At 55.3% G+C, this 15266-nt stretch overlaps 1 protein-coding gene across 2 annotated transcripts in view; it reads right to left on the minus strand.

Annotated features, from left to right (window-relative positions):
• Window positions 1–1008: 1008 nt before the first annotated feature.
• Window positions 1009–15266, minus strand: part of SLCO2A1 (solute carrier organic anion transporter family member 2A1) — a 76952-nt gene continuing 62694 nt past the window's right edge. The window contains exons 7-14 of one of the 2 annotated variants that reach the window (XM_072955075.1): window positions 14962–15040; window positions 14326–14490; window positions 13083–13272; window positions 11280–11445; window positions 8857–9020; window positions 6146–6210; window positions 4080–4203; window positions 1009–2934 (exon numbers count right to left, since the gene is read on the minus strand). In XM_072955075.1, the coding sequence (XP_072811176.1) occupies window positions 2814–2934; window positions 4080–4203; window positions 6146–6210; window positions 8857–9020; window positions 11280–11445; window positions 13083–13272; window positions 14326–14490; window positions 14962–15040 (1074 nt within the window). In that variant the 3' untranslated portion in view covers window positions 1009–2813. Of the gene's footprint in view, window positions 2935–4079; window positions 4204–6145; window positions 6211–8856; window positions 9021–11279; window positions 11449–13082; window positions 13273–14325; window positions 14491–14961; window positions 15041–15266 lie in introns of both variants that reach the window. The other variant, XM_072955026.1, reaches the window with a different exon arrangement.

Consider the following 15266-nt stretch of genomic DNA (forward strand, 5'->3'; position numbering starts at 1 on the left):
ACAGGGGGCCTCAGACTGGGAAGGGACCAAAGACCCCCGGTGGCAGGATCCAAGGACCTGTGGATGGCTCTGGGAGCCAGGCCCAAGGCTGGTGGATATTGAATTTCCAGGCAGCCAGCAGCATGAATGCTTGAAGTCAGACACAACCAATTTAAAGAACTAACTGTGACACATTTCGCACTCCCAGGCTTGAATTCCCTCTCAGGACTGGTGAGAACCTAATATAAATGTGAGTTCTTGTGCTGTCTTCTGAGCCCACAAGCCCCTGATGGCAGCCACCCAGATTAGATTCACCCTGTCCTCCACTCACATCTGAGCTAACCGAAGGCCTCCTGAGTGTCAACGTCTCGGTGGTCTTAAGCGTAAGTGGGCGTCCCTGACGCTCTGAGGGACCCACCACGCTGGGTTTGACCACCACCCGCATCAGCCTCACACAAGGGGCCGGTGAGAAGTGTCACTCCTGGGTCCCCCTCAGACCTAAATAAATAGCCCTGGAGCTGGGTGGAGAGGGCTGGGAGCCTGCTTTAACAACACCCTCTATGAGAGTCTGACGCTCAAGGAGGCTTGTTAAGCTCTGCTCCAGACGTGAAATGAAGGTGAGTGTTACGGTCCCTGTTGGCAGTTGGAAAGATTTGCTGCGGAAACAGCAGGACTGACTGTGACCAAGTGATCGGTGATGATTATGACATTAGTTCTGCTCTGTATCGTGGACTTAGCTGTTCGTGTCCAACCCCACTTCTGCACAGAAACTCAAGGGCAGGGATCAGGCCCCCCCAGAGCCCGGCACCGTGGGCATCTGACAGTCCCCTGCAGGGATTCACTGACGGAACAAGAGGTGTCTGCCGCCTGCTCTGTACCAGGCTGATGGGTTGAGTTGTGTTACCGCCCATCCCCCCGGCCGTGGGCCCCTGAGGGTTGTGTCAGGGCATCCCCTCTGGCCAGAAGGCACAAGTTCTGTCGGCCCTCTGACAGATATACATGACAGTGCAAATTCATGACCAAGTTACATCAGTAGCAAAATTATAATATATTAATAGCAATATCATAATAGAATAAAGGCTTGAGAGGACAACCATCTTCCAGAATCTAAAGGTTGGCATTCTCTGTTGATGAGCTCAGCTGAAGGCAGCGCCTTCAGAATTTGGTTAAATTGCAGCGAGAAGGACCAGGGTTAGTCGCAGGGAATCATTTTCCAAGCAGGACCGTTTGAAAGGCTGACACTGGCCCCCTGAGGTTGCATGGAGCCTCCCTTCCTGAGTGAGAGCTTAGGAAACAGAGCTGGTGGCTTTGGAATCAGGTTGTCTGTAGCAGTGGCTTTCACAAAGACTTTGGTCCCATGGCAGAGTGGCCGTTGACATTCTACCATATGAGGCCTTTCCCGAAGTGGCTTCGGGACCAGAAGGAGAGGCACTCAACAGCTCCATCCGCCTGTGACCATGACCAACGGCCAGCTGCCCCAGGGGACAGGGTGAGTCAGCTCTCTGTCTCCGAAGGCCAGGTGTGGGCTCAGTCCATCTCTGGTTCCTGCTGTGCATCTCCCGCGTTGCCCAGCAAGCCCTCTCTACAGACGGAGGGCGGGAAGGCGAGACCACAGGGAAGCTCAGGGGAGAACCACACACTAGCGCTGCCTTATACAAAAGTCAGTCTCCAATAAATAAAATATTTGTGGATGAAAGGCCTCCTTTGTTGCCTTCTAACTCTGAACCTCCACCCCACAGCAGCAGTGCCTCTCTGCCCTGGGGGGTTGAGAAGAGGCTGAGAAATGTTGACGATTATAACAGGCGTGTTGGGAACCAGGGAAGTCACCTTCTGGGGCCTGTCCTTTCTGGGCTCAGCTGGCCGTCCAGCTTGGCAGCTTCTGACAACCTCTCGGTTTTGGCACTTGTTTGGCTGACATCTCTGACCGCCTCTTTACTCCACAACACACAGGCTAAGTCCAGACAGGGGAGCCGGTGTGAAGCCACGGTCGTCTGCACCCGAGGAAACTTGGGGAGGGTCTTCCCATCACTTTGAGAGGAGGAGTCTTGTCTTCACACGTGGGGTAGGGGTGGCATCATGGCCACCCACAGCCTGCCTCGGCTTCCCCAGGATGTGGCTTTCCCAGTTTGAGAAGTACCCCCGGAATAAATGTGCGCAGAGCCGCACACGGCAGGGTCGAGAGTTCATGGGAACAGCACTTGGATGACCCATTCTCGGGGTGTCTTAGTCCCAGTTCTGGTGCCTGAGTGTAGGTGGAAGAGGGAGCAGCTGGCTGGCCACACTTTCCAACCTGGCAGTTCCCAAAGTGGCCTCTTGGGGCAGGGAGCGAGCATCTGAGGGGAAGGGAGCCAGCCCCTCCTGGGGCCTGTGCTGGTGCTAAACCCAGATGCAGAGGCGGCTGAGCCAGGCCACCCCTAGGCTGGTTCGGGCCAGTGATAACTCAGCCCCTCACTTCTTCCTCTGGGCAGAGACCCAGAGGTCTCCCCACGTAGGGGGAGACCCAGGTCTCCCCCTGCAGGGGCTGGTGGGGGACAGAGCTGCCTCAGTGAGCATCCCCGTCGGGCAGAGTGAGCCTGGGCCTCTGGGGGCCCTGCCCAACGAGCCAGGGAAGACCCAGCCCTCCAGCTCTGTGCCCACCGGGCCCAGGTGCACAGCAGCCCTAAGGGACCCTAGGGGTCGGGGGCTTTGGGAGGAGGGGACAGGGAGGGAAAATGGCAATGGGGTTTTCTTTCTTATTTAGGGAACAAAAAGGAGACGCCATGTTAACATTAGTAATATAGACAGGTGTGGGGCAGGGTCCGCTCCCGCGAGCAGGGCGCGGGCCGAGGTCACGGTCAGATGAGGCCGGCGGCCTTGTCCTGCACGTTGTACTCCTTGTTCTTCTTCACCCGCCAGCTGATGAAGAGGAGCAGCAGTGTGCCCAGGGCCTTGTAGCCCACCTGCAGGCCCAGGTACCTGGGGGCAGGAGACGGGACCGCTGAGGGGTGTGGAGGCCCTAGGGCCCGCGTCCCAGGGCCAGGGCCACCAGGAAGAGCGGCATCATTGTCACAGTGGCCTAGACAGTGTGTCGTCACCACCCAGGTAAGGACCCGACCCCAGCCAGGTGGGGACCAGGTGGGGACCAGGTGGGGACCCGGTGGGGACAGCTTTCCTCATTGCTTTAATCCTCAAGGGTAGGAGCCTCCCAGGGACTGGGCGGGGAGTAGACATGGAGCACCCAGTGCTCCTCATCCCTGCCCTGGCACCCCCCAGAGGGCCAGAGGCAACACTGCGGCCTCAGCCAGCCTGCAGGGTCCCAACTTCCCAGCAGAGCCAGAAGGAGAGGGTAGCTTCCCGCTGCCTGCTCGGCCGACCCTCTCCCGGCCTTCTATGCCACTCCCACAGCGCTTCCAGATCCCATCCAGCCCCTCGAGCCCACTCTCCCCACGGTTGCTTTTTGTTTGTTTGTTTTCATGTTTTTGTTTAAAGTTTTTTGAGGGGGAGGTAATTAGGTTTGTTTGTTCGTTAATTAATTAATTAATTAATGGAGGTACTGGGAATTGAACCCAGGGCCTTGTGCATGCTAAGCACATGCTCTACAATTGAGCTATACCCCACCCCCTACCTCGCTGCTTCTGTCTGCATGAGGCAGCAGGTGAGGTGGCCAGAAGGGGTGCAGAACTCAGGGGCGCTGCAGCTGGGCTCGGACACCTGAGGCAGGTTGGACCCACCTGCCCTTGGCCTCTGCCAGGAGCCAGGATGGGCCACCTCTTTCTGAGCAGCAGGAGGCTGGCCTGGCATCACCACTGCACAGCCATGGCTTCTCCCTCGGGCTCTAACCACCCTCTGTCCCTTTGACAAAACTCTTTCTGCTGCTGTCCCTCCCAAGAGCCAGGGGGGATCGCAGACAGGGGGCCACATCGGAGCAGCCCCTGGGGCTTGTTTCTTGGACGACTCTCTGTGAGCCCCAAAATGCGTGTCACTGGTGGCCCCCGCTCCCTGCCCATGGCAGCACCCCTCTGGTCCTCCCAGTCAGAGGCCTGACAGCTCCACAACTGCTAGAGCAGACGACTGCCCTCAGCTCGGGCCTGGGGCCTGGCCTGGGCACGCGGGGCCCTCACCTGTCTCGGAGAGCATCGTTGTCGTAGTAGGCGCAGGCCCCTCGCCTCCCTGAGCACTGTGAGCTCCACCGGATGCAGGAGTAGTCGATGGTGAGGCCATAGAGGGCTGGAGACGGCAGCCAGGCTGGCCCCAGCGGGAAGAGAGTTCAGAGAGTCCAGGTCACGCGGTGCTGCTGTCGGCGAGCCCCACCCGCATCCCTCGGCGCCCCTGCACGGCTCACATGCATGAGGGCAGCTCTGCCCCACCCCAGGATCCACAGCAACTTTGCAAAGCACAATAGCTTTCCGTGAAGCCTGAATTACTCTCTCACTTGAGTCTTAGGAGAGAAAAGAGACCCGAGCCATCCTTTCAGGGCCGTGTGGGTCACAGATGTCACCGTGCGCCAGCTCAGACAAATGACACAGTTCCCCTACTTGGAATCGGCCCAAGTGGAGCCGTGCTGGGCTCCACAGGGTGGCAGGAGGCTCTTGAGGGCACGAGTCCTTAAGGCCTCCCAGCAGCCGGGAGGTGGGTGGGCGCCCTCATTTTAACAGGGAGAAAGGTGGGCTCGGCCAGCTCACCACGGCATAGTGGGGCGGGATCAGGGCTGGACTTTGAACTCTTGTTTTTGGAAGTTTGAGTCCTACGTTCTTCCACTAGGCCAAGCTGCCCTGCTGTCTTAGATAACATCCTCCGAAGACCCTGGCTGCTCAGAGCCTCTGCCCCAGGCCCCCTGAACTTCCACACTGCTGAGAGGTGAGACCCAGGCCCTACAGCTGCCAAATATTCACGCCAGCCCCTGCATCCTTAGCCACAGTTCTGGGCAGACCCTGGACTGGGGAGCGGCTTGGCTGGATCCACTCCCAGCCCAGGCCACCTCATTCTCAGAACCACTGTGCTGAGAACAGCCTCCCTGATTCTGTTTAGGACCCTGGGAGATGCTGCTTTAGAGGAAAGGAAGAGACAGTCTTCTGCTGCGGCTCCATCCGGAAATGAGAACCTTCAAGAACCAGCCTCTCTTCTCAGACCCTGCTGATTCCTGAGTCTCCAGGTTAATTAGGGGTAGAAACTGGCCACAAGAACTGACCTTCCTGAATGATGTTCCCTGAATAGAAATAAAGTCCAGAGAAATGTTCAACCACTGAAAAAGCTGGTTCACGCCTCACCCAACACCTTGCACAACCTTGGTTGGAGAGGGCCCCCTAGGGCTTGCGTGCAGCAGGCCCCAGGAGAGACGTCTCCCCAGAGCGATCCCGGAAGCCGCTGCGGGGTCAAGTGCAGACCAGACTGTGGGCTCTACAGGGATTTCAGCGTTCAAGGTCAGAAAGTGCACTGTGACCGCTACAGAAGTCCCTCCACTGCAGCCACCAGACTCCCCACAGCCATGTGGGCCCCCGGGTCTTTAATAAATGTGTCCAGTCCCTTTACTTTGAGTACCTGTCACTGCAGGGGTCTCCACGTTAGTGTGCTGTGTTTAATCTGGTGCTTGTAAGTGTCTAAAAGGGACAGTCTAGCACGAGCCATCTGGGAAAGGCCCGCAGTGTCCCCACTCCCAGGGAGGGGACCCCGCACTCAGCTCACACTCCCTTCCACGTGCACAGCACCCTTCCTCCGTGGGCTCCAGGCTGCTGGAGAGCAGGCAGGGTTGCCGGCAGAGGTCCCCGCTTTGCTGAATTGAGGTGGGAGGAGTGGGTTTTGTAAAATGGAAGGGAAGCCAGGGCAGGGCTCTGCAGCTGTTCTGGCTGGGACAGGAACACGAGGTTTTTATTCCTACAGCGAATTCTTGGAGAGAGATGAAAAAATACCTGCCTTCAGCGTGCTCTTAGACATTCTCCACTGTGTCCACTTTTCCTTTTTCTTACATAATTTAGTTTGGAATTAATGTCTGAGATGGAATCTTTCCTAACCTCAAATGACAGGGAAACCACCCATACGGGGTTTGGCATTTGCTGTTGCATTGGTACAGCTTCTCTTTACAACAGAGATGAGATGGGGCTTCTCCCCATCCGCGTCCTGCACCACACAGCCCTCCGATTTCCCTTCACCTGGGGTCACTCGTCAGGAAGGGCGCGTCTGCAACACTTACCCAGCAGACGCATCAGCAAGAACTGCACCCCAATGGCAAATGACTTCTCCTCCTGGTTCACCACGCTGCCAAGGAAAACAGGCAATCAGCAGCAGGAGGACCCAGGGCTGTGCCTTCCCTCCGTCAGAACCTGCCCTCGCATGGCCTGTCTGACTTCCCCTTGGCCAGCGCTTCTGTTTTTGGTTTCAGAGATTCTGAGAGCAGGATGGCTGGACCAGCCACATCTGCATCCCTGGGAACGTGTTGGAGATGAACATTCTCAGGCCTTGCCTCAGAGGACGAATCCGACACTCTGGCGGGGGGCCCGGCAGTCTGTGTCGCGAGGGGCCCTCCGGGAGAGTCTGTGCACACTCAGGTCTGGGAACCACTGGTTGGGGGAAAGCATCTGGGGCTGAGGTGACAGTAAGGAGGGAAACTCAGAAGTAACCCCCAGATCTCGGTGTGGGTTTCGTGTTACTTCCATAGTTCTGCTAGCAAACGGGAAAGGGACCCTCTTTCAGTTTCTCAGAATGCCCACTCGGGTGGAGCAGGGGAGAGGTACCTGCTGGGATCCCCCCAGTGGAAAGCACCTCAGATCTCAATCTAATGGACGCGCTCTTTACTGCTCACAGACCCCTCCTTTGGCCCAGTCCACAGCAGACCTTCCGTGTCGTGGTCCTTAACCCCAGGCAGACTCCCTGCGTTCTCAATCAAGTGAGACTCGGGAACGTTTATTTGGTTCTGATGGAGATCTTGAGCCCCTCCTGGTCTCTGCCCCTTCAGCCCTGAATTAACACTGGCCCGCTGACCACCCCCTCTCCTGACATGTTTCCGGCAAACCTTCACTCCCAGCCTGTATTTCTGTGCCTGGCCGGGGGCCAGGATGGACACAAAGGAGGCTCTGGGCACCGACAAAGTCATCTTTAAACCTCAGCTTCTCCACATTACACAGCATCCACTCTTTCCTCTTTCTCAGAGGGATTTATCTTTAAACCATTTTGGGATCCTGGGGCCTCTTCTCCAGATTCAGTCCAGCCCCTGACCAGACTTGGCAGGGAGAGGTTTTCCAGAAAAGCCCGTCCTGTGCTCTCCCTCCCTCCTTCCCCACCACTGGGGCTTGAGCGTCCTTGGGGAAGTGATCTGACGCACCCCCCCACCTCAGCCTCACTGCTCAGGGATTTCCTTATGAAATCTCTTTCTCCTATTCCCGCTCCTCGTCATGGCCACCCACACACCTTTCTAAGGATTCCTGGGTCCACCATGGTCCATCTGACGCCGGGTGCCAGAAGGGAGCCCCACAGGGGCCTTGGGTGAAGGTGCAGGTACTTGGAATGCGCGGGTGGGGGCAGCAGAGGAGAGGCTGAGGCGGTGCTGGGAGAGGAATACGCCCTGGGCTCTGAGCATCCTAGGCGGTCTTGCAGAGTATGCTAAGAATGCAGGGTCTGACTGCTGGCTTCCTGGGCCGCTTCTCAGGGTCGTGGTTGCAAGGAGCAACCTCGAGGCCTGAGGACAAAATCTTCCCCTAGACCAGGCGCAAGCTTGCTCTGTACTAGCTGTGGCTCTCCCAGGCTCGGTGTTCCTCAGCTGTGACCTAACCCACTGCAGGTGAGACATACACCTGGGCCCCTCCATGTCACCCAGCAGGACTTGGTGGGGCACAGATAAACGATGCAATAGGGGGTTCACGCTGTTTGCTGTGCTGTGAGCAACAAAGTCCTTCGCCTTTGACCCAGGAGTCTCCTGGCTTCTGCCAGCATCCTTGTGAAGCAGTAACAGAAACAGGAGCTTGGTAGTTTGCAAGCTAACTTGTAAACAGGGTAAAATCCCAGACCCTCCTCATCTACTAGTCTTCTGGGAAATAGGGCATTGCTACTTAGCTAGCTAATAATACTAATAATAATGACAATCAATATGCAGAGTACCTTGTATTTACAAACCATTTTACCATATAAACCCTCACACCCATCTTTTGAGGTCAATATCATTAACCCACTTTCATAAATAAGGAAACTGAGACCCAGCGAGGCTGGCAACACCCAAGGACATTCCACCAGTGTAGGATAGAGCTGGGCCTTTGACCCTGGCCCTGGGCTTCCAAATCCTGTGGTTCTCCCTCTCTGTGTGCGTGTGAGGCAGGAGAGGACAGGAGGGAGGCGAGCAGGAGGTGAGTATGCAAACTTGGTTGAAATGTTATTTTCTCCTTCACAGAGTGTGAGGTGAAGGGAGGGTCATTCACTGTCCAAACCTCAGGGACACCTCTGCCCTCCTCCACCTCCCGCCTGGCCAGCCCCGCCCTTCTGACCTGGCTCCTAGCACACTGGACTTTCCTCATTTGCATCCTTTCCCATAGTCATCATTCTGCCTCTAGAACCTTCCCCATTTTCCTCCCTTGATTTTGTGCATCCAACTGAAATTCTCCTCCCTCCTCTCAGTTCTTTTAGGACTTAAAGATAAGTGAATCTACAGGCGAGTCCACAGTGTGGAGCCAGGTAGCCTGGTGTGGTCCCTCCACGTGCAGGACGGAGGTGCGTGGACGCCGTGAGACGAGTGAGGCTGCAGTGAGGGATGCCACACGGGCCCCTGGCACCGCTGCATCAGCATTATCTCCCTGTATCACCCCAAGACCATCACACATCCGTGTCCGGAGGACTCTGAGGGCCAGGAGAGCCGAGATGGGGGCAGCTGGGTACATACAAAGTGAGGGAAGCACGGGGAAGGAGAGGCACACTCACCGCAGAACCATCATGTAGAGGGGGTTGTGAGAGATGCAGGCTATGAGGGCCACAAAGGAGATGAGGAAGATGGTCGGGAGCAGGAAGTGGGAACAGGGGATGGGGCACGGGCCGGTCTTTGCTGAAGCCGATCCTCCGCTCACGCAGCTGCAGTTCAAGTAGGTCTTGAAGGGAGAGGGAGGGAAACGGGAAACCTGCTGTTACTGTTTTGCCTCCACACACTTCAAATGCCTTCTCGCCCCTCTTCCCTGGTGATGCTGGATGCAGAGGCTGGAGAGACTAGGTGAGAGTTTCAGGTGCCCAATGGAGCCCACGTCTGACCACTGTTTGGGCAACAGAAATTGTCTTCACTAAAAGCAGTTGACCAGGGTGGGCTGGGCTCCTCCCGCAGTTCCACCCACAAGGATACACAGGATTCCACCACAAGGTGAGGCCCACCCAGGTAGGGACCGGGAGCTGGGAAGGCTTTCCTCTGGGTCAGGCCATTCTGTGCCCAGCAGTTGTGGTTTTGTGGGTTGTTGTTTTAGCTGTTGTGTGTTTACTGCAGGGGTGGTTAGGAAGATAAAAACAAGAGGAGATAGCAGTGGGAACACAGTGGAATCCACTGAGCTTCCTGCCTGAGAGGAATTCCTCCTATCTGTAAAAGATTCTGTCTCTAGTCTGCAAGTCTCACTTCTCTTGGCAGCCACTGCCAGTGTCAAATGGCCTCAACTTCCCTCTCACAGTGTCTGATGGACCAGCCTATGACTATTTAAGTGTCAAAGCAGTTATAGAGCCAAGATTGGAGCTAACGAGCTGGTATGCTTCCTTCTATCAGACATTGGAACTACATACCCTCTTTACTTTGGCTGCTGGGAAGCTCAGAATTAAGTTATCTACACTGTTGCTGCTACTTCCCTCAGTCTGGATTTTTTTAAACATCAATATTTTTCCTTATAATTTGCAATTTTTTTTTCTTGATATGATGCTAATGGGTTTTGGTCCTGATGTGCTTGTGCTGTTATTGGAAACTTGTCAAGATTATTTCTGGAAGTAGATGAGTCAGAGGTAAGTAAATAAAGATAAGAAAACCACAAAAGCCACCACAGACTCCTCCGGCAAGGAGGCAGTCGAGAGAGCATCCTGTCCCAGTTCTCTGGCCTCCTGCTGCCAAGAACCATGCTCCTCAGCCACATGGGTGGCTGTGGATGCAGCCTTGCCCTGTCCTCTCAGAGGAGGATAGTAATCCTTGCCTGTGGATGGGCTAGCCTTGCCCCTGCCCTCCACACAGGCTTAAAGGAATAAGACTCGGTCCTCTCCTTGGGGCATCCTCAGGGAGGACAGACTTCCCAGTGCTCATAGGAAAAGGACACCCAAGTCCTAAGCCTGGCCTCCCGGGCTCTGGCCCCTGCCTGTTCCCTGGTCAGAGCACTCTCGCCACTGCCCCTTACTCCGCACCAGCCCTGGCCTTCTCTCTCTTCTACACCAGCTCATTCACACCCTGGGGCCTTGTGCTTGCCCTTCCTGCACCTGGAACACTTTACTCCCAGGTCTTCATAACATTGTCTTCTCTTGGTTGTTCAGTTCTTAAAGTCACCTCCTCAGGAAGGCCCCCAGGCACTCTCAGTCCGATTAAGTCTCTTCATGGGATGGGTTACTTTCTAAATTTCCCTTGTGCATTTATTTGGTAGAATGCAAACTCGTGAGGGCAGGAACCTGGTCTGGTGGGTTCCCTGCTGAATCCTCAGCACCGTGGCTGTGTCTGGTGTTCGCTAAGTATTTGTTGAACAACTTGAATTGGCTTGCTGCTGGCTGATCCCAGAAGGCCGGGAGCTGCAGTGCTCAGAAGGCTGGCCAGGACCTTGCCAAGTGAGCGCGGTGAATGTGGGTTGTGTGAGCAGAAGGCTGGTGGCTGGGAGATACCTGATCTTGAACAGATGTGCCCCAGGCTGAGGCAGGGCCCTGGGTTCTAGTCCCAGATTTGCCCCTGAACAGCTGTAGACTTCAGGTCAGCTGTGGAGTGTCAGGAGGGGTGGAACCAAATGCCCTCCGTCACTACTGCCAGCTCTAACCATCCGGGGCCACATTGCAGAGGTCTTCTGCCCTTTATTTATCTGGGCCCACCCATGTGGCTCTGCAGCACGGCCAGGGCGCAGGACTGCGACAAGCCCACTAGCACCCGTCAGGGTGAGACTGGCAGGCCTCCGCGGAAGGAGTGCTCTGGCTCATTTCTGCTCTGAGCACTGTTGGGCCTCAGGAATGTGAATTTGTTGGACATCGGCCAATTGTTAATTGACTTTGGGCTGTAGGAATCTGGTCATGACCTTAAAGGAGGGAGGTGGAGAGAAGATGGGTGTGTCCAGGATGCTGGGAATGAGTTGGGTGGAGCCCCGCCCATCCCCGGAGGAGCAGGCTGCGAGGACACACACTGCCCCGGCCCTTACCGCCTGCTTGGTGGCTATCGAGGTGACATTGATGTAGCTGCAGCCGGCATGGCAAGGGGAGAGGTACTCAACCCCATTGTCTCCGCAAACCGGGTGGAAGATAGAGTCCGGGCACGAGCAGTGCCTGCGGCAGGCGGGAGGCTGTGGATGTATAGAACTTGGTGTCCTGCTAACAAAACAGGAAACGGGAATCAAACAAAGCAAGACCAAAGGAAAACCTCTCCTTTCCAGCCCAGTGTGAGCTCCCCGCCTGTTAGTGTGCCTGTGCGTCTCTGTTTGTCTTGGGCCAGCGCCACCCAGGGATCCGAATTATGCCTCTTGGAGCCAACGGGGAGTTTGACGCTGGCCTGTGCTCAGGGCCCCTCTCCATTTCTTCTACCAGGAGGAGCCCGAACCTATCAACTAATTGTTGGAAAGTCTTGGTTGACAAACCCCTTACTGCAGAAGGGTCAAGACAGCCAACCAATCAGGACTCTGATGAGACAGACGGCAGGTGCTATGGGAGAGTCACGGGCGATATTTCCCTTCCCTTCTCTTTCATCTGGGCTTGGGCTGCGGCCCCTTGAGGCCATTCAGGGTCTAGATGGCTCCTGCCTCTGGGTCTACGTAGCCAGTGTCCAGGTCACTCCATCCCCCAAGCTTCAACCAAGGGGTTTCACTGGCTGATCTCATCAGTCTCATTGTCCCCCATATCTGAAATTCAGGATCTTCTTTGGGAAAAGGCCGATAAACCACAGTTTGGAGCTTTGCTGAAATTATATAAGATTATACTAATGCCAGTTAACAGTAATGGAGCATCTCTTAATGCAAGGCACTGCGCCCGAGGGCTGTTCATGCACCGTCATCACAGTAGGTCTACAGTGAATGACACTCCTTTTGTGAATGAGAAAACTGAATATCAGATAAGTTAAGAAACTTTCCCCAACTAATAAAGAGCAGGGCCAGAACCAGAAGCCAGTCTGATGACAAAGCCCTGGGCTAACCTCCCAGTGAAAGCTTTCCTGGTCTCTCAGCTCACACTCAAAACACCAATACTAACGGGGGGAGGGGGCGTTCTGAGGGACCCTCCCTTCCCTCAAACCCACCAGGGACAGGAGAGGTTCTTTCACAGTGAAAGACAGAGGAAACAACAAGACTGAAAAGTAAGGCATCTCCAAGTGTTGCCACCTCATTAGGCAAAACCTGAAAGAAGAGGTGTTGAAAGGTGGCTCCCAGCGGAAAAAAAGTTAAGTGCTCCTTCTCAGCACCTCCCCTCCTGGGCCTCAAAGCCCTTCCTGAACATGAAGCCAGATCTAAAACTTAAAACCCTGCTGCCTTGTGCAAACCGACAGGTGTACTTTACCTGCCCTCTTCCTCACCTGTCCTAATTTTTCAAGTCTGCCATCACTTTCATTGTTCTTTCTCAGATCTTTTCAAATCTCCATCTCTCATCTTTCTTTGGCAGTTCAATGAGACCCTGTAATTCTAGCCAGTATAGAGCTGATGCTAAACATAGTTATTTCCTGGTTCCTGAGGCTCACAGCCCTACAGATTTATCCTGAGACCAAACTAGTTCGTTTCTGGTGCTTCTAAAAAACAGAACCCTAACCCTGATTGCTGGTGGTCCACTAGGACTCTCTGGTTTCTTCTCATAATTGAGCATACTATTCAAGACCTGATTTTCTCTTTTCACCACATAAGAGATAAGGTCAACAGAGGAAAAGAAGAGAGGAGAGTGGAAGAAGCAGAAAGGAAGATGTGTGGCAGCCACATCTAGGTTCTGGCCTCAGCAAAGAGCATCTCCTCACCATTGGCTCCCATTACCTGGGGGGATAGACCTCTGCCACAGTGGGGGTGGAGCACCCCATGAAGAACAGAGGGGCACAGAGGATCATGGAGATGGTGATGATGGTGGCGGCCACTCGGGGAATGGCTTGCAGAGAGAAAACGAAACGCTTCATGAGGATTCCTCCAAACAGCATCCCCAAGGCTGCGGCAGGGAGGTTCACAGCACCTAGAGATAGAAAGAAGCTGGTCTGGGTGTACAGGCCTCGGAGTGGGTGGGGCTACCCACGAAGCTGGACCACAGAGAAGGGGGCTTGGCCTCCTGAAAGGACATTCGGTATGTTTTACTGCAGTAACTGCAAAAACCAGATGTCATTAACTGAGCATTTACTACTTGCACGTCGACAATTCTCTTGACATGGAGGCTTGCCCTACCTGTGTAAAGAATAAAGAAAGTGGGGCCCTTGCAGCCAGAGGGATGTGGGCAGAATGTGCATTTATGAAGCACCTTTCATTACCTGACCCCTCACTGCATCCTTACTATGACCACACGGGGTTAGCAAGACACTGGTGGTGCCTCCTGCCTGATGTGCTAGACAGAGGCCAAAAGCTAGAGGGGTGAGGTCACAGCCAGGAGCCACGTAAGAGGTCAGAGGACCTTGACCACATCCATATGGTCAAGCTCACCTGTGAACTGGGCCCCATAATTCACTTGGGCACTTGGTGGGACTACATTAGTGCTTCTAAGCCTCAGCTGCAAAAAAACACTGGTGCTGGATGCTGGCCCCCCCGCAGAAATTCTGCTTTCACTAATCCAGGGTGGGGCCTGGGTGTCTGCGTGTTTTAAAGCTCTCCAGGGGAGCCCAAAGTGCAGCTGGGGTTGGGAATCACTGGGCCACATACCCCTTATTCAGGTGAATGTCTTCAGATCCTTGGAGAAGAAGGAAAAAAACCCAGAGGCATTTTTCTTAACCCCCAATTCAATCCTCTCTTTCCTCTGTTGCCCCAGTGATGTCAGGCCCTTTGGGAAGCGGTCAGGCCTTCAGCCTCTCTGAGAAAGACAGCCCTCCTCCACCCCAGCCTCCACCCACTCCTGCCTGGAATGATAGGGGCCCAAGAAATCTGCCAAGAACATTCTAGATTGCCAACCAGGAAAAAAGTCCTTAAAATTCTTTCTCCTGGGCAAGAACCCTAGGGCTCCTGTCTGCGTCCGGTCTGGTCACGCCTGTCTCTGGATGGGCGACAGGAGGGCCCAGACCCGGCAGTGCCCGGGGGAACTCACCGATGAGGAGGTTGGCATAGGCTGCAGAGGCACCGTACTGCTTCTCCAGGAACTTGTTGAGGAAGGTGGAGAGGCCGGCAATGACGGAGGAGAATGTGCACTGGGCCAGGACCACCAGCATGAAGAGCGGGTTCACCAGGAGCCGCAGGAAGATGCGGGGAAAGCCTGCGGACAGACTGTCGTTAGGGCCGGGCCTCTGGGCGGCGGTCACCCTGGCTGCCCCCAGGCGGCTCCCCTCTCTCCTTCAGCGCAGAATCCAGCGGCCAGTGGGGGGACACGGCCACTCAGAGTCGCACTCAGCCTGCTTATGGGCTAAATAAAATGAGGATGGGCCTGGAAGAAATCAGGCAGCAGGTGAATAGAAATAGAACAAACACGGGGACATTCTCCTCACGTGATGGCTGCCTCCACAGGAAGGGAGGAGAGAGGAGAACGTGGGCCAGACCCTGGGGCTGGGGCTGCCTCTGCCTGCATGTGGGTCTCCTGCCCTCGGCAAAGCAGCAGTCACCAGAACCCCCTGAGGGAAGGGCCAATTTTAGACCACCCGCTCTTCCTGTGCCTCGTCACACCCTACACCCCACGGGCTGGGCTACCCTTGACCGTCCCCCCCCCCCAAGCCAGCCGTCACTCAGTTACGTTTAATGAAATCCAGCAGGGAGCTTCTTGACTTGGCCTTCTCCATCTTCCTTGCCTCATCCGTGATGGCAGGAGTCCTCTGAAGGCAGCAAAGGGGCTGAGTGTGAATGGCCCAGGTTCCCTGCAGCCTCCCTTCCCTGGGCTCTTGATCTTTCTGGTCTTGGTGGCCCAGGGCTGGGCAGTGGTCAGCTACCCCAGGTGGTGGTGGGGGGCACTGAAAGCCATCACCACCTGCATGTCAGTGAGCCTAGTGCTCTGGCTCCGACCAGAACACATCCACGCCATTGCCTTCCAAGGCAGCCTTG

Source organism: Vicugna pacos, chromosome 1 (assembly GCF_048564905.1).
Source record: "Vicugna pacos chromosome 1, VicPac4, whole genome shotgun sequence".
Lineage (NCBI taxonomy): Eukaryota > Metazoa > Chordata > Mammalia > Artiodactyla > Camelidae > Vicugna > Vicugna pacos.